Source organism: Mirounga leonina, unplaced genomic scaffold (assembly GCF_011800145.1).
Source record: "Mirounga leonina isolate KUSES-001 unplaced genomic scaffold, KU_Mleo_1.0 Mir_180, whole genome shotgun sequence".
Lineage (NCBI taxonomy): Eukaryota > Metazoa > Chordata > Mammalia > Carnivora > Phocidae > Mirounga > Mirounga leonina.
In genome coordinates this window covers 3,276,713-3,299,427 of record NW_023270469.1, presented here as the reverse complement: position 1 = coordinate 3,299,427, position 22,715 = coordinate 3,276,713, and the positions used below count along the sequence as shown (strand labels likewise).

At 49.7% G+C, this 22,715-nt stretch overlaps 1 protein-coding gene across 1 annotated transcript; it reads right to left on the bottom strand.

The window, feature by feature from the left end:
- Positions 1–4,428: 4,428 nt before the first annotated feature.
- Positions 4,429–22,671, bottom strand: EMC8 (ER membrane protein complex subunit 8). The gene is made up of 5 exons (XM_035024652.1): positions 22,207–22,671; positions 13,976–14,052; positions 6,697–6,766; positions 5,926–6,020; positions 4,429–5,420 (listed from the first exon to the last, which is right to left on the bottom strand). Exons 1-5 carry the CDS (start codon positions 22,435–22,437, stop codon positions 5,261–5,263), a joined length of 633 nt encoding a protein of 210 aa, XP_034880543.1. The 5' UTR covers positions 22,438–22,671; the 3' UTR covers positions 4,429–5,260.
- Positions 22,672–22,715: the final 44 nt, after the last annotated feature.

Genomic DNA, 22,715 nt, shown 5'->3' with positions numbered 1-22,715 from the left:
ACAGAGATCCGGCATTGAGGGAGAGGTGATTAGAAGGATATTCAGAAAATGGCGAACTTCAGACGCTTTTGCTTTTTCAGTTTGTGCCCTTTTTTGAGCTGATTTACAGCAGGTCTCTGGGGGCGTGTCCTGATACGCGGGGACCAGGACAGGGCTCCAGGGACATGGGCTGTGAAGCTGCCTCCTGCAAGCGGGAAGCACAGGACCGATTCGAGACCAAACTTGGAAAATTAAAGACGTGTAAGACACTGAGCTGGCTCTACCATCCTGGGTGTAAGGCTTTGAGATTGTTCACAAGCCGGGAGTCTGGCATCAATCTGCTTTGTACTGCTCAAAGGTGAAGCACACATTTTGTGCATTCTGTGTGCAATACATTTTAAAAGAGAAAAAAATCAAAGAGCCTCCTGCTGCGACAGAGCTCACTCAGGAGTCTGGGTTCTGCCTGCCTGCGCCCCGTGGAGCCATGAGGCTCTCAGCCGCTGCCCTCCCCAGTTAGCAGTTTCAGGGGTCAGCCTAATGGTCCAGTGCCTCAGGCCCTGGCTGCCTGAATCGCTGGATTCCTGGGGATCTGAAATTCTTCAGGGTAAAGCACGGGCTTTGGTCAGAGACTAGGGTTTGTAAAACTGTGGCCTGAATCTACCGGCTAAAAATGTCAACTTCTGGGCCCAGAATCACAGTGAATTAGAATGCTTGGGGCTGGGGCGACTGGGTGGCTCAGCGGGTGCCTTTGGGATCGGACCCCACATCATCGGACTCCCTGCTCAGCGGGGAGTCTGCTTCTCCCTCTCCCTCTGCCCCTCTCCCCTGCTTACGCTGGCTCTCTCTCAAATAAATAAAATCTTAAAAAAAAAAAAAAAATTGCTTGGGGTCTGGGCCTAGGGATCTGCACACATTTCCTAATAACTTGCATTTACACCTTCTACCTCTTAAAAGCTCCTCCAAGGTTCATCTCAATATGCAGAACATTAAAGGTGCCCAGGTGATCTGCAGATCTGCTTTCTACCTTGTCTTGGTGGGGGGGCCGAGAATGGTGGAAGGGAGTGACTACATTTCTTCCTAATTTTCTGCCGTGAGCATATACTGAGGTCACAGTAAGGAGGAAAATGTGTTAGCACCGGGGCGGCGGCAGGAAGTCCAGGGGGAGTGGGAAAGAGGTCTCCCAGGGGAGGGGCCGCACCCGAAGCCCTTGCCTCCCCTTCTGGTCTGTCTCAGACAGATGTGCATGTGCACCTGGGCCCTGGTTCCCACCTGTAAAATGCAGACAAGGCCCCGAAGCATCCCTGGGCGGCTGGGCAGGTGAATGTAAAGGAAAAGGATGGCGGAGATGTAAGCTGCGGTTACCTTTTGAGAAGGGAGGCTTTCGTTCATTCACTCATTTACTGACCATGCACTGGATGTCTACCACAAATAAGCACTTGGCTCCTTCTCAGTCTGGCCTGGAATGGTTAAAACATTGGCAGTGAGGAACTCCCGTCAACAGGGCCCTAACATGCTCCGCTAAGCACGAGCACATGTATTCTTCCCTCTGGTCTTCATGAGATTCCTGCAGACAGGCATTATCACCTCCTGTTTCAGACAAGACACGAGAGACAACGTGCTCACAGCACGTGCTGTGAGCGCGAAGGCGGTGAAGCTGGGATTCACACCTGGCCCTTGCGACGACTCACTACCACATACCTCCTACCGAAGAAGCAGGGAGTGAGGCACTGCTGGAGGCAACAGAAAGATTCTCCTTTCTGAGAAAACCCAGTGCTGAGAAATGAGCAACTCTTCCTTGGTAATGAGGCCGCTATGGAGAAGGGGACCTGGAGGGTACTGAATCCTGTCCAGCTTGGGCTTCACTGGATCCTCAGTGCCCGAGGTTCACCCAGGGCCCTGGGAAAACTGGCCGGTGTCCTGCCTTCGGATAGACTCCCCAGCAACTGTGGGCCGTGCCAGGCCAGCAGCCTTACCCACAGAACTTCACCATCATTCTGAAACGCAATTATTTACAGGTTTATTAATGGTATCTGGGACATTTGTTTGGACAGCGCTAAATATAGTATGTTGTTCTGCTTTGCAAGGCAACACAGGTTCGGGCCAAAGGTTTCCTCCAGTCAGATTCAAGTGGGTGCTTTGCTGGCAATCGTTCCACTGCTTTGAAAGCAGAAGACCAAGAACACAACTCTTGGCAGTTCTAACGCTGGACGAGGTCTTGTAGTCTAAAGAAAAATCTTCAGATCACAGCAAGGAAATGTCTACCCCAAGATGTTAATCCTTAAAAAAAAAAAAAAAAAAAAAGGATCCTTGGAAGAACAGCAATTTATTCTAAGAAATGGCAAAGCTGATCAGATTTTGCATCCCATTCAAAGGTATCTCAGGCATTTTAAGAAGAAATAAGTCAAAATTATGCTAAAAATATTCAAGTTATCCCCTGGATTCTGAAGCACAAGAACGTGAAGTCAGATTACTACATTGCCTACCTGAGAGTTGGCAGGGGGAACACAAACCAACATTTTCTGCCAGGTCTTCTCCTGAATTGGAGAAGGAAAAGCCAATGTTTAAGAGGCACTGAGTTGATGAAAAGCCTCAAGGAATATCAGTTAGTAAAATGGAAGTCTACCTTTAGACTCCGCTGTCTTCACTAAAATGGCTAAACATGCCTGCAGGGTCCAGAGATTGATGCTGGTGGCTATTTTTCTTGCATCTACCTACCATGATGTCATGAAGTAGCTACTGGAGTCAGCCAGTACCAAAAAGGGGCAGTTTCAGAAGCAAGTATTTTTCTTTCATAACTAGGAATCACTATACCTGGGAACAACAGGTTGGCCAAGTGTATCCGAGAAATGAGCTGTTCAACCAAAACTAATTACACAAGGACTTTTTACATCAAGGTGGCCTGAAAATACCGTATCCCCGGAAAACGGACTTGAAGATTTAAATTGCTCAAGGTTTCTAAGTTGTTTTCTATTCTAAATCAACCTAATTTAATTAGAATTAGCAAGGCCGATTTCCCCCGAGCGAGCATGCTGCTTTTGTTATGTGGGAAGTTCCTGAAGACCTTCCACATTCAGTGTACTCAGTTCTTAAAGGCGACCATGATTAGAAATGGAAATGACATTTTTATCCGTTAATAATTTACCTGTCCTGGGGCGCCTGGGTGGCTCAGTTGGTTAAGCGACTGCCTTCGGCTCAGGTCATGATCCTGGAGTCCCGGGATCGAGTCCCGCATCGGGTTCCCTGCTCGGGGGGGAGTCTGCTTCTCCCTCTGGCCCTCCCCCCTCTCATGTGCTCTCTCTCATTCTCTCTCTCAAATAAATAAATAAAATCTTAAAAAAAAAAAAATTTACCCTTCCTGCTCATTTCTTACTGGATGGGTGCCACGGGAGAGACAAGGTCCACCAGAATGATTTTGAGCACTTGGCTGGCTCTGAGGGGCACCTCTACACACACCCCTTGCCCTCCGATCCCTTGGATTCAAGTGAGAAAGAACTATTTAGGAACATTTTGATGGACAAAGAATTTTTCAGTATACAAATATACTTTGTGTCAGTTCGTTTAAGTCTTTTCTAGAAAAAGGCAGAGTATGAATATGAATGTGCAGCTACCTGGCAGGTTCTTACTTTCATCCCTGGGAGGGAAACAGGGATCTGGTTCTCAGGGCCCCCGAGACTGCACAGTGAGGCCTGGAGGCAAGAGGCAGGGGAACCGAGCACAGGCTTCTGCTGTTTTTACAAGGATGTAGGAGCTGGCATCTGCATCTTGGAAGTCTCTTTTTGTTTTTTTAAAGATACACTCTTCCTTTCGGAATATTTAACATGAGTCCTTCCGCAAATCTAAGCCTGACTCAGCCATGGAGAGGGAGCCTGGTTCTAGGCCGAAATCCGAACTGGACGGTGGCACTACATTCCTGGGAAGCTGATGCGAAAAACAAGTATGAGAATTCCAGAGAGAGGTGAAAATGAGGGAAAACAGGAGGTAGTCTTTAAAATGTCTCCAAAACTGGGCTTAGCCACACCTTCGTTCCAAATAGCTCGGCCAGTTCCCCTTGACCTTGAGCTGCAGGTAGCACGTGCCCATTTTAATCCCAGGAAAAGAGCCTTTTTGTGTGTGTGGTAAATGCTGGAGGTGATCCTTCTCCCTTTCTGAAACACACACAAGCCCAGTCAGGACGAGACTGCTCACTGCATTCCATCTGTGACGGGTCGGGCGTCTGAGGCGAGAGAAGTGAGGAAAACGGAGCACGCCGACCCGTCACCCCCTCCATCCGTGTCCTCACACCAAGTAACACCAGCTTCAAAAATTAAGGGGAAGACATGTTTGAAGAAAGGGCAGAGAGAATGACTCATCTAGGAAAGAAAACAATGCAGCAGAACCACAGAGTCTCCCCATCATCTCCTAGGTCTGACCCAGTGTTCCAACTATACAGAGAGTGCTCTGTAAAACCTGGGGAGTCTAAGTTTTATTTGGCTTTTGTTGCTTCAAATACAAAAGAAACAATTATTTTGAGTACACAGAGTAGAACCATTTAAGATAATCATGGAAGTGAGTCAGGGGTGGGGACTGATTTTTGCCTTTTAAAGATCATCTGAGCGCAGCTCCATTTTCCCTGTTTTGATTCCGCAGGTTTGCGAGCTTTCTGGTTGATTGAGAAGCATTACACTGTGCTCCCATCCAAGTTCCCATTACCGGCGGCAGCGTCTGTTTTCACCCTTAACGATGACGGTTTCTCAGGCAACAGTGGCATTATTCCCACCGTGCAGTCGCGGCGGCTACGTGAGCCCGACCAGCGGGGCAGCGCTGCTCACAGCCGCAGCCTCCCACTGCGAACAGTGGCACGCCGCGCGCCGGATCCCGGACCACACGAGCCCCGACAGGATGAAAACCCACACACACCCACGCGAGTAGAAGAGCTGGGCTTTTTTCTTTTAAAGGTAATTCATAAGCCTTAAAAGGCATTCTCTCCAGATTATAAAAGGTTAGTTAAAACTGTTTAAGAGGAACAATCTCAGACAAGCAGAAACAGCTTTGATTTGGAGGATTAGAGCAACATATAACTGGGAAGGGCTCCACAGGGACGGTCAGGTGGGACAGTGTGCACCTCTTCTAGAGACTCTGAATTAGAAAGATGGTGAGGGACACTCTGCCCCATCAGGGCACAACCACCTCTGCTAACTGTCCGCTTCCCACACAGGCTACGAGAGACCTTATTTACATTTAAAAATAGCTTTCTTCTTCAGTGTAGTGGAAACGCCCAGAGACCAGTCACTAAAACCCCTCCCTAGCACAGATGCAGAACAGCTTTATTGATCTCTGGGTTTGTCCAGTCATTCCGAATGTCATCCAGGTGGTTATCAAAATCCACAAGTGTTTCGTAGGACCGGCTGTCCAGGAGTGACGCTGAGATCCTCTGGGCCTCTGGCCAGTCTTCACAGTAATCACTATGAGGTGAAACAGGAGAGATCAGCCTCTCAGCGGAAAACAGGTGGCTTTCCAACAGAGGGAACAGAAAACCGGCCACACACACAGTGGTATAAAGGAAAACAATCTGAATGCTAGTAGACACTCAAGTTTCAAACACACAGAGACGTGCATGAAGAATATGTGGCATGGTTAAGAACTGAAAGAGACCCCCTCCAAATGAAGATCTGAAGAAGCTGGAGCGGGATGGTGGATGCTTTCTGAGTGATTATTAATGACCAACGCAAACGCCTGAGAGCAGTGCCCTGGGGCAGGGGGCAGGGGGCAGACGACCCAGGGGTAACACTCAAGCTCTCTCAGGAGCCAGGAAGCATGCATGATTTCTGTATGAGGTTTGCACACTGCCCTGGAGAATATGCTAACTTAAAAGCAGACGGCCGGGGCCAGCCTCCCAGTGGGCGCTGGGTGCCCAGGAACAGCCCCCAGCGTAGTACACACAGGTCATCGCGAGCACGCAGCACTCACTAGTGTGGGTCCCTGCACCGCCATCGGTTTTCATGGTGTTCGTACACATGGATCGTAGGCACCACGCAGTCCATCGTAAACTTAGTGTTGTCTACCTGCGCACAAGACAAAGGATGCACTCGTGAACAGAGCTAACAAAGAGCCGGCAGCCGGCACGTTTCTGGAAGTCCTCAGGCACCTCCCCGTGGTGCAGACACTGAAAATCCAACGCATGCAATCACACCTCAAGTGTGGTCTGAGGTTAACTGTGTGTTATGCAGAATAAATGCTAAGTACTCCACAAAAGCGGAGCTTCTGAATATTACTTTCTCCCTCCCTGTTAGAATTCTGTCTGAACTGAGCCTGTGTAACAAGGCTTTTGATGTTCGCTACTGTCTGACTTCTTCCTTCCCTGTGGGCTGTTGGCTAATTCAGTGGCTCTCACACTTAAGCGTGTGTCAGAATCATCTGGAAGCTTATTAAAGCAGCCTGCTGAGACCCGAGAATCTGCACTTCTGACAAGTTCCCAAGTGGTGCTGGCACAGAACCCCACTTTGAGAACCGCTGAGCGGGAGCCCCCCCCCCCACCGCCGCCGTGGGGACGTGGAGCGTTCTATGGCATCCACACTGCGCCTGCAATTCAGCAGCTCTGAGGCTGCAGCCAGGAGGACACCACAGAGGGCAGCACCGGCCTGCTGGAGCGTCTGCACAGACCACCCATGGGACAGAGCTCCATGTTAGCCAGAGGATGCTCGGCAACAGAAAACACGACAGCACCCAAGAGGGACTCACCATGATGAGAGCCGTATCGCTGAAGCCCTCGGCGATTCTGGAGGCCACCTTTTCTGCGACCTGGTTTGGACTGCAAAAGACGCGGCAGTGAGTCGACTGCGAACCAGCTTCGGCCGTCCCGCATGGTGTCCGAACGGCAGGGCTAACAAGCACCACCACAAAGGGCGGCACCAATCACCTGCGTGCTCCTCCCGCCTGTTAGACGGCCCTGGGTCACCGCAGGGGCCGCGAGGACCTGTGCCAAGGACAGGGAATGCCATAAGGGCAGCGGGGAGCACGGTGCAAAGCAGGTCAGTGCGTTCGGGAAGAGGCATCTTCTAAACTGAAAGGCTCCCTGGAACCCCACGGAGAGCACCCCTTGAGTCCACAGATCTCGCTGCACGCTCCCACCCACTGAGCTCTGGGCTAGACGCCTCTTGGGCCACCCACTCCATCACACACTTGCAAAGGGACTCCGTCCACCTCTTAGCTGCTGGCAATTGAGCCATTTGACTTTTTTTTTTTTTTTAAAGATTTTATTTATTTATTTGAGAGAGAGAGAGAGCGCAAGAGAGGGCAGGGTTAGAGGGAGAAGCAGACTCCCCGCCGGGCAGGGAGCCCGATGTGGGACTCAATCCCGGGACTCCAGGATCATGACCTGAGCCGAAGGCAGTCGCTTAACCAACTGAGCCACCCAGGCACCCGAGCCATTTGACTTTTAATTTTGAAAATCTCTAGGCCATTCCAAATCTTCTCCATGCTTGTCAGCCTTCAATCTCGGGCTCTGGCCCCTCCCAACCTTGATAAATGATGACTTGCTACCTCAAGTCCATTAAGGCGAACTAGAGAGGCTCCCACATCGTCCCTATGCCACCCCCCGGCTATTTTCCCATCCTATCTCAGGCACAGAGAGGCCTCCTTGCATCCACAGGCCCCTCCGTGCACACCTCCTTCTTGGGGGCCTCCTGTATGTTCTCTCCTCCCAGTGGCCCCTGCTCTGGTGCCAAATCTGAGCCAGTCTTTCCCTTCTTAGGAAAAAAATTTAACTGGTTCCCTCTAGCCCCTGTCCAACCTCTCTCCTTTCAACCACGTTTCTTAAAACTTTAATCCATCTTAACCTTTAATAAGCTGACAGTCCTGTCCCTTGGTGACCACTGTGCAATCTGGCGCCTGTCCCTTACCTAACCTTCGAGGGTCTGCACCCTGGAGGCCTGCCACGCACCCCCACCCTCCCTGGCCACCCCGCTGCAGCCTCCTGCGTCCGGGCTGCCAGCCTGCTCTAGTTCCCTGATTTGCTCCTCTTCTTTGGTCCCTCACAGGTGCTGCAGATGGGCTCCCTGCTTCCGCCTCCTCAGTTCACCCTGCCATTAGGCGATCACTCCACACCTGGGTTTCCAAAATTGCTTCCTAACCGGTCTCAATTTCCAGGCTCTTCTTATTTCATGTATCCTGAAAACTCTCTTCAAATCAATTTTCCTGAAATGAAACTTCCATCCTGTTCCCTGCTGCTCACCACTGTTCTCAGCCTGGGCGATCCAGGCCCTTCTCCTTTTGGACCTAGCTACTGTTCCTACTCACGGAAGCAGTCTTTTGTGCGTCTTTAATTTCAGTGGAACGGTCTACAGACTGTCTCCCTCACATGCTCCTCCCCCTCACTCACACTGTCCCGTTTGGGATACCCTTCTACATTGGTATCTGCTTCCTGAATCACTTCTCATCTTCAAGGCCCAGAAAACACCGTCCTCTATGGGAGGTCTTGCTAAACTGCCTCAGAGGGGGTCCATTTGTCCCGTGTCTACACCCTGTTTATTTCTAAAGTGACTTAACACCTAATACTTAGCATGCAGCTGTCTTTCTGTGCATCTTATCTTCCTAGCACAATGAGAGTCTGAGCTTTTTGAAGTAAGGACTGAGCCAAGTATATTTTAACAGCCATAAAAACACATTGATAATTGTGGGTTTACTGAAGGAAACACACTATACAATTATGTTGTGACTGAGCTGAAAAAAAAGGGCAGATTAATAATGTTTTATGAAAATGAATTATTTTATCTAATTATTCTATTTTCAAGTTCAAAATTGAGAATTTATAGTGATGTGCTGATTGCAAGTCTGCAGGATTAGGAAAAATGAAACAACAAAGCAGTTTCAAAGAGAAAGGGCCCCAGGGGTTCCTGTCCCCCAGGCCACCATGAAAACTCTGTAAGGGACGGCAGAGTTACATTGTGTAACTGCAGGCGTGCAGGTCCTACGGCTCAGATGGCGAATGGTAAGGAGCGGGACTGGAACCACGGAGGCCTGCGTGTTCATCCACGAAATGTGAATGACACACACTGACATCCCTAGCTCACTCACACCTTAGGTGCAAAGGGAAAAGAAGCCAGCATTTGCATAAAGTATCTGCCATAAAGAAACTCACGAAATTATCATCCTAACATTGAAGATGATCATGGTAGCTAGTGACTTTTTTAAAAAAAATATTTATTTGAGTGAGAGCGAGAGCACGAGCAGGATGAGGGGCAGAAGCAGACTCCCTACTGAGCAGGGAGCCCGATGCGGGGCTCGATCCCAGGATCCCGGGATCATGACCTGAGCTGAAGGCAGACACCCAACCATCTGAGCCACCCAGGCACCCTTTACATTTTTTTTTTTCTTTTAAAGATTTTATTTATTTATTTGACAGAGAGACAGCAAGAGAGGGAACACAAGCAGGGGAGTGGAAGAGGGAGAAGCAGGCTCCCGCTGAGCAGGGAGCCTAATATGGGGCTTGATCCCAGGACCCTGAGATTATGACCTGAGCAGAAGGTAGACGCTTAAAGCGACTGAGCCACCCAGGCGCCCCTACATTTCTTTTTATAACATAAAATACTCAATTACTTTTTTTATTTAAACTCTGTTTCCTATGCTGTACTTTTCATCTCTGTGACTTTTATATTATACCTCTTAATCACCCTTCACCTTTCCCCCCCACCCCCACCCACCTCCCCTCTGGCGACCACCAGTTTGTTCTCTGTAGTTAAGAGCCTTTTTAATTTATTTAGGTCTATTTCAAATATTTTTACTTTTAAGTAATCTCTACACCCAACGTGGGGCCTGAACTTACAACCGCACGTTACACAGACTGCGCCAGCCAGGCACCCCAAGAATTGGTTTGTTTTTTAGATCCCACATATAAATGAAACCATATGGTATTATCCTTCTCTTGTCTGACTTACTTCACTTAGCTTAATGCCCTGTAGGTCCAACCATGTTGTCAAAAACGGCAAGATCTCCTGTTTCACGGCGAGCATTAGTCTATGTATATATACACCACGTCTCCCATGTCCGTTCATCCACGGCTGGACACTGGGGCTGCGCCCATGTCTTGGCTGTTATAAATAGTGCTACGACAACCATAGGGGTACATATATCTTTTCTAATTAGTGTTTTCATTCTCATTTTCTTTGAAAATGGAATTAGTGGATCATATGGTATTTTTATTTTTAACTTTTTGGGGAACCTCCATACTGCTTTCCACACAGGTTGCACCAATTTGCACTCCTACAGTGCAGAGGATTCTTCTTTCTCCATGTCCTCACCCATGCTTGGTATTTCTTGTGTTTTTGATTCTAGCCATTGGTGTGAGGTGACATATTGCAGTTTTGATAGGTATTTCCCTGATGATCAGTGGTGCTGAGCATCCTCCCTCTTGGGTCTGCTGTGCCATCTGTGTGTCTTCTTTGCAAAAACGTCTATTTAGGTCCTCTGTCCATTTTTTACTGTTTGCTTTTTTGGGGTGTTGAGTTGTATAAGTTCTTCATATATTTTGGATATTGACCCCTTATGGGATATATCATTTGCACACATCTTCTCCCACTCACTAGCCTGCCTTTTTGTTTTGATGATGGTTTCCTTTGCCATGCAAAAGCTTTTTATTTATTTATTTAAAGATTTTATTTATTTATTTTGAGAGACACAGAGAGAGAGAGAACACAAGCAGGGGGAGTGGGGAGGAGAAACAGGCTTCCTGCTGAGCAGAGAGCCCGACGTGGGGCTCGATCTCAGAACCCTGGGATCACGACCTGAGCAGAAAGCAGATGCTTAATGACTGAGCCACCCAAGCGCCCCCATGTAAAAGCTTTTTATTTTAGTGTAATCCCAATAGTTTGTTTGAGTGATTCTTTTTTGAAAAAAGTAATCATGGGACTAGTAACAGTACCAGCCTCCACGTTGAACCAAGCACAAAGCTAAACATGGTGTATGTTGCTTCACTTTGTCCTCAAGACCAATTTCTGAGGCATGAGCTTTTACTACCATTTTATAGATAGGACCACTGAGGCCCAAGAGGTAAATCAGTAAGTCACCTATGATTCGAATCTAAGTCTACCTGGTTCTAAGGCGCATGCTGTGAGACACTGATAATCAGCTGATCTGATTTTATCTATTTGTCAGAGAGAGAGCGCACAAGCAGGGGAAGCAGAGGCAGAGGGAGAAGCAGGCTCCCCGCTAAGCAAAGAGCCTCATGTGGGACTTGATCCCGGAACCCCGGGATCATGACCTGAGCTAAAAGCAGACACTTAACCGACTGAGCCACCCAGGCGTCCCAATCAGCTGAAATTTTTAAAAGAAGAGCAAATTTTTAGCTAAGTCTGGTTGAAGAGAGAAGTGAAGGTTTTCCAGGTAGAGGCAAATAGTATTAAAGAAGGAAATTAGCATAATTTCAGCTTCTGAGCTTCCAAGGTGTGTGGCCTTTGTGCAGTGACCATCTCTAGCTAGACTTTGTTCACCTGAGTGTCCTTGTGAGGGTTAGAAAGGACAACGCCAGTAAATCCTAACACAGCAATGGCGCACACACACCGTGAGGACTGAATCCCCAATCTCAGCAGAGACTCATCAGAAGGGATTCAAAAGGGTGACTGGGCACTCTTGTCCCCCAGCTCATGTTTAATTCCCCGACAGCCCCGACAAGGGCCTGTTAGGAAGCAGGTAGACATTGATGGGGGAATGCAAAACCTCCTGAGCAGAGCAGGTGAAGGAAGCAGGAGAGCCTAGAAGCTCTAAGCAGCATGAAAATGGAATGAGGTCCAAAAAGAGGCAGGAAGACCGCGTAGCTGTGAGCCAAAGGAGGCACACAGGTGAGAGCCGTGCACGTACGTCTGGGGCAACCACGTGAGGTGGGGATTTGGGGTGCGGTGGGAGGAAAGGGAGGCATCTACACTCGACAAACTGGTGCCATTACCTCCTGCCTGGTCTCCTCGCCTTTCTGCAAGGCAACTGTGGCAAAGTACTGCTCGGTTCAGGGAACCCTTCCAAGGACAGCTCCCCGCTGCTTACAAAGTCCAGTTCTAAAATCCACCCAGTGTCTACCTCACGCTGCCCCCTCCCCGGACGCTCTTTCCTCCTGCTCTCCACACGTGCACCTGACAGGACCCTGCCCACTGCTGGGCAGTCAAACGACACCCCTCCCTGAGGGCTTCTCTGCTCATCGTAGTGGAGGAGTTCCACACGACGTGAGCTGTCACGGCCTCTGCACCGCCCTCAGGGCCTGTGGCCCCAGTCGGGCACTAGAGTCCTGAGCCGGCAGTATCTTTCATGTTCAATCCAGCAACCCGAGGGCAAAGGCCAAGAGCGTTTAGCTTTTGCTCGGCAGAGCCTGGCCCAGGGACAGTCTTTCATGTAACAAAGACCAAGACCGACAAGGGACCTGTGAATAGGCTCTGGATCAGAGAAGGACGTGCAGCTGTGGAGTCATCCACGCGTGGGAGGTGGATGGAATCAAATGGAGAAGGGGTCCTAGAAGGAGTGAGGTTAGTAAGAGTGGCGGGTTCTGGGATCACAGACGCCCTGTGTGTGTGGTCGTCCAAGCAGGGGCTTTAACAGGGGTTGTCTGGAACCCAGCATTTCACTAGTTACCCTGCCTCCCTCTGAGTCCTGACTGGGGCATTTGTTCCTCGTCGATAGCACCAGCTTACTGTGTATTTCCAAAAACACTACTGGCGCCTGGGTGGCTCAGTTGGGTAAGCGACTGCCTTCGGCTCAGGTCGTGATCCTGGAGTCCCGGGATCGAGTCCCGTGTCGGACTTCCTGCTCAGCAGGGAGTCTGCTTCTCCTCTGCCCCTCCCCTCTCTCATGCTCTCTCTCCCTCAAATAAATAAAATCTTTAAACAACAACAACAACAACACTACTGAGTCCACCCTCTGGCCTATGCCAGGCAAGTGCACATAACTCCAGGCGGCATTTTGGTCTGGAATCCTCCCCTGTAGCCCCCAAGGGCCTGGACACCGGAGTCAGCTGGCTCTATCTGACAGTGTGAGGAGAGCAGGAGAGGGCCGTGCAGGAGACCTCCCGTCTGGAGGAAATCACACAGAGGGCGGGGGAGCGATTCTTCTGGGGCTTTCCCTGTCAGGTCATACACAGCAGGCTGGCTGCTGGCCGTGTCCCTAAACCAAAAGGCAGTGCCTCCTGTGAGGCAGACTTCTTTGCTGCACTCCTCCCTTCCTGCAGGCCCAGGGATGGTACCACCTTCTGTCACAGCACTACCCTCTGTGAGTACATACTCCCAGACCTTAGGAAACAACCCACTGATGAGCCCTCCTCAAATCATCTGAACCCCAGTGTGTCATCAGTTTTTCTGTTGAGACAAAGGCAGAAAGAAAACAAAGTCCTCAGCTTTGCTCCATGAGAACCAGAGGCCCACATGAAGGAATCTGCCAGCATCACATCTTCACCACAGCCATCAGACCCTAAGAGCACCAAATCTAAAAGTTGTTTTATTTGTCTCCAAAGAGAACAGTATTCTTTTTTTTTAAATTTTTTTTATTTGACAGAGAGAGACACAGCGAAAGAGGGAACACAAGCAGGGGGAATGGGAGAGGGAGAAGCAGGCTTCCCGCCGAGCAGGGAGCCCGATGTGGGGCTCGATCCCAGGACCCTGGGATCACGACCTGAGCCGAAGGCAGACGCTTAACGACTGAGCCACCCAGGCGCCCCCAAAGAGAACAGTATTCTTTCCTAATGCTCTGCCCTACGCCATTCCTAGCTGGGACAGAAATCGGAGGCCTCTACCTGTTGCTTTCATTGTGTGAACTCCCTTCAAGCAAAATAAAGAAGATCTAAAACACAATCCCAAATTAATTTAAGTGCTGGGATTTCTGTTGTTTGGAATCACCCACACCACAGTTCCCCTCAAACACCACAAACAAGCATAAAAGGCGAGGAGGGGTTTTGTTCTCACAGAGACGACAGAATTCAAAAGGCACATCAGAGATGGTCTGTCCCATGATCAATCTTTCAGACAACAGGGTTTTTGCACGGACATACCTAGCATCCTTGACTCGTTCATTAGCTTGATAATAACCGGCAATCACATAGCTATTATCTTTGCACCATGAATCAATCTGAAAGAGAAACAGAAATTGGGAAGAAAAGATGAATGATTTTCCCTTAAATGTCACCTCTCAATAAACACAGGAGACCCTGTCCCCCCACATGCCGGGATAAGACACAGTATAATCCCTGAATCCTCTTCCCCAGGAGAAAGGTCACACCAGCTTGCTGTCCATGGTCTGTGGGAGGCCACAGAAAACACAGGAGAGCGTGGCCTCACCCTCACTGAGGGGCCCCAGTGCCCCCACACATTGTACAGGCGCAGTACTGTGGGGAGCCCGGAGCAGAACCAGAATGGGGACCTCGGTCTCTTGAAACCAAGTCTTTTTACATTATATTTAAATTTCTGTATTCCTAGCAACAAACCATGAGAAACACTTCATGCCGGTGTATGGGGTAAACAGGCACATGGGTGTATATACACACGTGCACACACACGCTCTCTCCCACTCAACTCCCTCTCAAAATTTTTGTCTGTTTTATAATGCCACTCTTCCCGCATCAGATTTAGCTTCCTGCAGGTCTAATGCCATTATTAAAAACAACAAAAGGTCATCCTGTTTTGCCATAATGGAGTTTTTATAATATACTGCAATAAATTCTATTCTCAGTCTGCAGAAGAGGAAATAAAATTGATCCTCGTTTTTCATAGCAAATTAACTAGTTAAAAATACTCTTTTCTTTTTAAAAAAACATAGCTGTATTGCTTTTTTCTTGAATTCTGGTTTAGGGCTCAGGCAGTTTCCCCGATGACTAAAAGCAGACTTCACAAGAGGGTTACAGTCCAAGGTTCCCTGGCTTGCACAAGGATTAGAATAATAATTCTGGCCTCCTAACTAAGAGCTCACAAATTACCATATTGGGTCAAAACCAAGGCTCACTGAACCAATTAGATGTTTTGGTCATCCACCCAAAAGATTAGGGCTATGTCTCCAAAATATTTACAATGGCTCTTTTCACTGTAACTTTGCTACAAATTACTCCCAAATCACTTGCATTTTGCTTCCATCACCTCTTAAACGAATGGGTTCCAGAAACTTTCTGCTGCTGCTTACAGTGGCAATTTCTTTCCTTTTCCTCTAAACCTGTTTCTTTGTAGTACCAAAGGGCATGCCCTAGCTCTACAATCTGGCATCTGCCCCATTCCCTGACCTCAAACCCACAGATCAGCCTCCCTTTCAGCGCAGCCTTCTCAGCCTTTGCTTGTACTCAAAGACCAGCCTCTTGAGTGTCTCCTCACTGACCACTTGGGCGACCAAGAGAGGCTCTCTGGTGAGGCTTATCCTTTTATCCAGAGTCGAAACTAAAGATAAGTCTAAAAATGGGTCAGCATAAGGGCGCCTGGGTGGCTCAGTCCGTTAAGTGTGTCTGCCTTCAGTTCAGGTCCTGATTTCAGGGTCCTGGTATTGAGCTCCGCATGGGGCTCTCTGCTCAGCGGGGAGCCTGCTTCCTCCTCTGTGCTCTCTCTCTCAAATAAACAAATTATTATTATTTTTTTTAAGATTTTTAAAAAATTTATTTATTTGAGAGAGAGAATGAGAGAGAGAGAGCACATGAGATGGGGGAGGGTCAGAGGGAGAAGCAGACCCCTTGCTGAGCAAGGAGCCCGATATGGGACTCGATCCCGGGACTCCAGGATCATGACCTGAGCTGAAGGCAGTCGCTTAACCAACTGAGCCACCCAGGCACCCTCAAATAAACAAATTCTTTAAAATAAATAAATAAATAAATATGAGTCAGCAGGGCTGAATCCTTCTGGAAGCTCTTAGGGGAAAATCTGTTGTCTCGTCCACCATCTAGAGGTCACCCACATTCCTTGACTGGTGGCCACATCATTCTGACCTCTACTTCTGTTGTTACATCTTCTCTCTCTGACCCCGCCTTGCCTATCTCCTTCTAAGAACCCTTGTGATTACAAGGGCTCATTAGATAATCCAGGTTCATCTCCCCGCCTCAAGATCCTTACCTTAATCTCATCTGCCAAGTCCCTTTGCCAAGTAAGGTCACATAGTCATGGGTTCTGAGCATTGGGCTGCGGACGTTGTTGAGGGACCATTTTTGGCTGACTGCAGCTACATTTAACATAAGGATTATTACTCGATGCTGCTGCTGTTCTGACCACTCCAGGAGCTGTCTTTAGTGAGCACTCCAAGCTCTCCCAGATCCCTTCCTGGGTTGGAGGCAACAGTTCAAGACTTATCCCCCAGCAGATGCACATGGTGTCACCCTGCATCTGTGCTCAGGGAGCACAGAAAGTACCTGACGTGAAGGTGATTCTTGTGACAAACATAAGGGCCTAACCAATTCCAGCAGAAAAACAGTGTCACGACCTTGAACTTCTAGTAGAACTCTCTGAAGAGACTGCCCCCAAAGCAAACCAGGTCATAACAGCTCTGGCTTGGTTTTAAAACTTTTGAATGATTCAAACAAGGAAAACCAAGTTACTTGTAAGGATGCTTATTTTTTTTTTTTTTTAAGATTTATTTGAGAGAGAAAGAGAGAGAGCGCGCGCGCAAGTGGTGTGTGAGCAGTGGGAGGGGCAGAGGGAGAGAATCCCCAAGCAGACTCCCCACTGAGCACGGAACTGTGGGGCTTGATCCCACAACCCGTGAGATCATGACCTGGGCTGAAACCAAGAGTCAGACGTTCAACTGACTGAGCCACCCAGGTGCCCTTGTAAGGATGCTTATGATCGGCAGGTACAGCCTGTCCACAGCTGTCCAGATAAACATACAACTTAAAAATGGAAAACACAAAAGGGTGGATGTAGAGCTGACTAAGGGCTCCCAACCAGGCACCAGAGCCCGCAGAGATCGGGTGAACAAGTTTTTAGTAAAATGGAAGCATTTTCTTTGACGGTTTCAAAAATGGAGCCAGACCTCATTGGGTGAGAGTGACCAGGAGTGTGGTCCAAGTCGGTGAGCAGAGAGTGAGAAGAGAGAGCGGGGGAGGCAAGGATGGGGTGGGCAGGTCTTGAGGGGCTTCAGAATCCTGCAGAAAGCCCAAATGGCTCATTAATGAAAAGCTTTAGTGGATTTAAGAGGCAGCTTGCTCAGTTAAGTCCATTTGTGCTCAAGTGGGACAGGTCAAGGCAAAAGAACTGAGCAGCTGTCTGACCTCTGTTCTCTGCAAATCCATTTTCCATCTTCCCTGCTCTCCTGCCACACATCCTGTGAACAATCCAAGTGAAGACCACAGTTCAGGACAGCACTCTGAAACCTGATGTCAACTTAGTACAACGGACTCTGCATACAGAGTCCAAATTTCACACGTGCTTCGTGATTTATTCCACCTTTCAGAGGGGAAGGAGGACACTTTTACCGTGCATAAGCCCGTCACCCTCTGTCCAATGCCTTTCTGGCTCGTTCCATCTCAGACACACAGGAGAACCACTAAAGGCACCAGGCCCTACCTGTTCATTCCCAGTTCAGCTCTGCACAAAGAAACGAGCTTCTCCCCACAAACTTGCCAGCATTTGCATGTGTGACACTATACGTTTTCCAAAGCACTGTTACCTACCTCCTGTGACTACGCCATCACCACAAAGCCGGTAAGAAAGACCTGATAAGAGCCATTCTGAGGAGGGCATCACTCCCACACTTGCCACTTAAAAGCTGAGGGTGTCTGTAAGCCTTGCTGTCTGCAGCAACAAGCAGGCCGTGGGAGCCTGAGAGGGCTTGCTAGATTCACTGAGAAGAAAAGCTCCTTCTCAAGTGGGATGCTGGTTTTTCTATGGAACGGGAAGGAGCCGGAGCCATGAAAGTAAATGGGGGTAAATGGGATGGGGAGAGGGTGAAATTCAGTGGGGAGAACCGAAAAGAGGACCAGAGCAGCTGTCTCCCTCTTCCAGGCTAGCACGTCAATGTTCTGGAGATAACACGGGGCAGAATAAGTAGGGGGCTTAGGAAAGAGCTAGAGGACAGTAGCCCATGCAAATGAGCACAGAGAAGGCACACATGGAGGCAGCAGAAAGAATTCTGGGCCGAAATCAAGGTGATGAGACCAACCGGCAACTAAGAAAGTCATCTCAGCAGAATGTAATCAAAAGCTGCTCCACAGAACCAGGAAATCAACGAGGGGAAAAGGACAAAAAGGGATTACAGAAACAGCAGATCTATGCTAATTTTCCTGCTAACATTTTATGGGTTTTTGCTATTAGAAATAATTCCGTCACTACCTACGTCACTACCTACGGTTATTAGGATAAATAACAGGCATAAGTACTTAAAAAACAAAACAAAACAAAAAGCACCCAGAAATGCAAGGATTTTTTTTTTAAATGGAAAATGATAATGAAAAGCTTTTCAAAGGAATCTGGTGCTGCCCTTTGATGGACTGCATATCAAGCCAGTCTTTCCCACTTACTAAAAATAACTACAATATGAAACTCCCTGAATAGAAAAAAGCCACGAGAATAAAGCCTCATTTATATAGTTTCATGGATTTAGAAGCCTTAGTAAAATCACATCTACCATAGCTGATATTTTGATAAACTATGGCCAATATGCTGAGACCATTGCCTTCAGGTTATAAAGTTGCTAAGTCAAAAGCTGAATGGCACAAACATAAATACCTTAAATGTAATAAAAAAATTTTCAGATGCAGGCGCCTGGGTGGCTCAGTAGGTTAAGTATCCAACTCTTCATCCCAGCTCAGGTCTTGATCTCAGGGTTGTGAGTTCAAGCCCTGAGTTGGGCTCCACGCTGGGTGTGGAGCCTACTTAAAAAAAAAAAAAAAAAAGTTGCACAGAGTCTAGTTTAGACTTAATTTTGCAGGATGGGAGCCTCAAACACTGATGGGCATGTCTGGGGAAGTGCTGCAAGCTGAGAGTGAGGGCAGAGTGCAGTGATACAGGGGAGCAAGACCAAAATAGGGCCTCATGCAGTGCCCCTCTCCCTCTTAACAGGCTGATGGCAGTGGGCCATTTTAAGAGTCAAGGTCTCTTCTGGGCATCTTCCCTCCCTAGTAAGTGGTTTGGGAGGCAGCTCTGCTCCAGCGCAGTTGTTTATAGTTCTTATGTTTAATTCCCTCAAGTATTGCATTTATATCTTATAATAGTAACATAACACTTCAATTCTGTAAAGATTACTTAAGAATGAGAAGTGCTAATAATACTTCGACAATTCCAACTGAGGTTCAAGTTTGTCTTTAAGATGCTTAGATATTTCTGATAGAATTTTAAATGGATTTAACGCAACACATCTCTCCCCTCTGGCTATTCCTCAGCTAGCCCGCCCGACTCTCTTCTTCATCCACCCCATAGAAGCAACAGTTCTCAGGCTTCTGTCCATAGCTCCCTCCTCATCCCACATGCTGCCCTGCCAATATGGCCTGCTCTCACAGCTTCAACAGTCATTGAGAAGCTACCGGTTCTCAATCTACGTCTCCAGTCCATCCATCTTCTCAACTCCAGACCCACTTTTCTTTTCTTTTTTTTTTTTTAAAGATTTTATTTATTTATTTGACAGAGAGAGACACAGCGAGAGAGCGAACACAAGCAGGGGGAGTGGGAGAGGGAGAAGCAGGCTTCCCGCCGAGCAGGGAGCCCGATGCCGGGCTCGATCCCAGGACCCTGGGATCATGATCTGAGCCGAAGGCAGACGCTCAACAGCTGAGCCACCCAGGTGCCCCCAGACCCACTTTTCAACGTTCAACAGTAGTTCATCTTCATTTTCCCTCAATAAATGGTACCACTGTTGTCCAATGCATAAATCAGACACCGAGGTGTCTCCCTTGTTTCCTTCTCCCTCTCTCCACATATGATTAATCACTGAGTCTTGCGGATTCTTCCTCCTGGTTCTCTCTCCTCTGCATCCAAACTGCACTCAGTGTAGGCCACCTCTCTGCCTCTGGTCTTGTATGCACTCTGTCTCCTTGCTGCAGGCTGGGGCGATCACTGAGACACAATCCAACTATGCGACTCTCCTCCAGTGGCTTCCCTCTGTCCTCATGACGGTGCCCCAACTTCTTTGTGTGATCTGCAAGTTGCTGTATGATGAAATCTGTCCACTGATCCCCTCTCTACCCCTGGTCCCTTTACACTCTAGCCCCCCCTCCCCCATTTCCTTCTGGTCTTTGCACACACTGGTCCCTTTGCCTTGAATGCTCCCCCTTACCTCCCCCCTACCCACCCCCCACGCCCCCCATTACTATGGCTGGCCCACTGTGTCACTCCTTGCATGCCCACTTCTCCAGGCTGCCTGCCCTCCCCCACTCTGGAAGCCTGGGTTAGCTATGGACCTCTCACCATTTTGCTTAAGCCCACATATAACATTTATTCTTTGGTATTGTACCTTCTGCTTCCTGCAAGTTCAAGTGCTGAGCAGGTGTTGGGATCCACAGCCAAGCCCTCCCCCAGCACAGACCTGGCACACTGTTGGAAAACTGAAAAATCCTGCATTAATGCTCCTGGTAAATCTAGTTCCCTGCAAGTGATTGCACTTCACATATCCAATCACCCTGCAATTCCCCTGAGAACAGAATAATTAAGGCAGAAGGATGAAAGGACTTGCATTAAAACATACACATGCACACCCCAGTGATGATTTGGTACTGACAGCACATTTCTTGAAGAGCTAAAATGACTGATTTTCTAAGTATCTACATCCTACCCATGTCCTCTCCAGAGATGACATGATGAAAATCATAAAATGGCTCAGTTTAACAGGCACTCAAAGATGTGCCCAGTAACCTTAGGGCAGGACCGTTTGCTCAGGGGTACTTCCTGCTTACATGGGTGTCATAATTAGGTGAATTGTGAAACGGGTTCATTTTGCTTGGTGTGAAATCTAGACAAAGGATCTCTACCTACACCTCAAACTTACTACTTCTTCTATGAACTAAGTAACTTTTTTTAGGATTATACTTAAGTGGGGCGCCTGGGGGGCTCAGGTCATGATCCTGGAGTCCCGGGATCGAGTCCCGCACTGGGCTCCCTGCTCGACGGGGAGCCTGCTTCTGCCTCTGACCCTCCCCCCTCTCATGTGCTCTCTCTCTCATTCTCTTTCTCTCAAATAAATAAATAAAGGGCGCCTGGGTGGCTCAGTTGGTTGGGCGACTGCCTTCGGCTCGGGTCATGGTCCCGGAGTCCCGGGATCGAGTCCCGCATCGGGCTCCCTGCTCAGCAGGGAGCCTGCTTCTCCCTCTGACCCTCCCCCCTCTCATCTGCTCGCTCTCTCCTCTCATCCTCTCTCTCAAATAAATAAATAAATAAATAAATAAATCTTAAAAAAAAAAAAAGGATTATACTTAAGTGAAAAGTGAACAGTATCTCAACTCGGGTTCTGAGACAGCTCTGAGGTTACAGGTTATGTTCCCGAGGCTTTAACAACTCGGTGGAACTTACAAGTGGTCTTTTTTCCTCCACTGGTCAACACCCAGAAGCCACTGCCTAGAGCTCCGTCACCAGCCCGCGGATCCGTACGCTCAAGCTCTCGCCTGCCGCGCTGCAGTAAAGCAGCGGCGCCGGTGGCCCCCTCAGAGCGTGGCTACGAGGTCTTCCTAATGTCGCGGGGAGTCCTTCGGGTCGGAAACCCTGGGTGCATGCCAGGGGCAGCCTGGCTGGCTCAGCCAGTGGAGCGCGCGCCTCTCGATCTCGAGGTGCTGAGTTCGAGCCGCACGACGGGCAGGGAGCTTATTACTCACATGTGGGGCGCAGTGTAGCTAAGACATTAGAGGGGACGGGGCCGTTCTCCCTCCGCAGCGCTCACGCACATTCAAGGGGACGAGCGCCCGCCAAGGCCACGCTACCCCCTCAACGTGCCTCGACTCTGGGGCTGCGGAGCACTAAGGCCCCAGAACCACAGCGTCGACACTCGCGGCAGACGAGGTACGCGCTCGGGGACGGTGCGCGGGCACCAAGCTGCAGCGTCTCAGTCCCCACACGCCCAGATCCCCGACGGAAGCGCTGCGGAGCCACGGCCCCCGTCAGCGGCGGCTTCTTTCCAAAGAGCCCACGGGTTTGAGCAAATGAACGTGACTCGCCACCTAACGCGCCCCTAAGAGCACCCGCCCCGGCTGCTGCACCCCGTGCGCCCGCGGGGTACCAGGCCCCTCGTCACGGCGACCGCGGGGTGGGGGGGGCGCGTCCAGCTGGGGCCGCCCGGACGCCGACTTCCTCACCCGCGGACGCCGAGGGGAGGGGACGCCGTCCTTCCCGCGCTTACCAGGGTAAGGGCCACCTCCAGCATGGGGGCGAGGGCCAGGGTGCCGTGGAAGAGGGGGATACAGTCCACGAAGAGGGTGGGGTGGGCGCCCGGGCCGCCCAGGGGCAGGTGCTCCTTGCGCGGCTTCTGCTTCTCGGCCACCAGCAGGCCGTTGACGGCGCAGTGGGGGTACTTGGCGCCGTGCAGCACCATCTTGCAGTAAGCCTGGGTGGTCAGCTTCACCCCGGGCATGCTGAGCCCCGCAGGGCCCCCGAGGCCCTGGCGCCGGCTGAGGCCTGGGCCCCCGCCCGGCCGCGCGGCGCCTCAGCGGAGAAGCGGGACGAGGCGACGGTGCCCGGCGCGGCCCCGCGGCCGGTGGAGGCCCACAGAGCCCCGGCCCGGCCACGGGACGGGCTCCTCACACACCGACTCCCGCTCGGGAGGAGCCGACGCGCCCGCCTCACTCCCCACTCGCGCCTCTGGCCGGGCGCCGCCGTAAAGCGGTCTCTCGGCGCCGCCGTAAAGCGGTC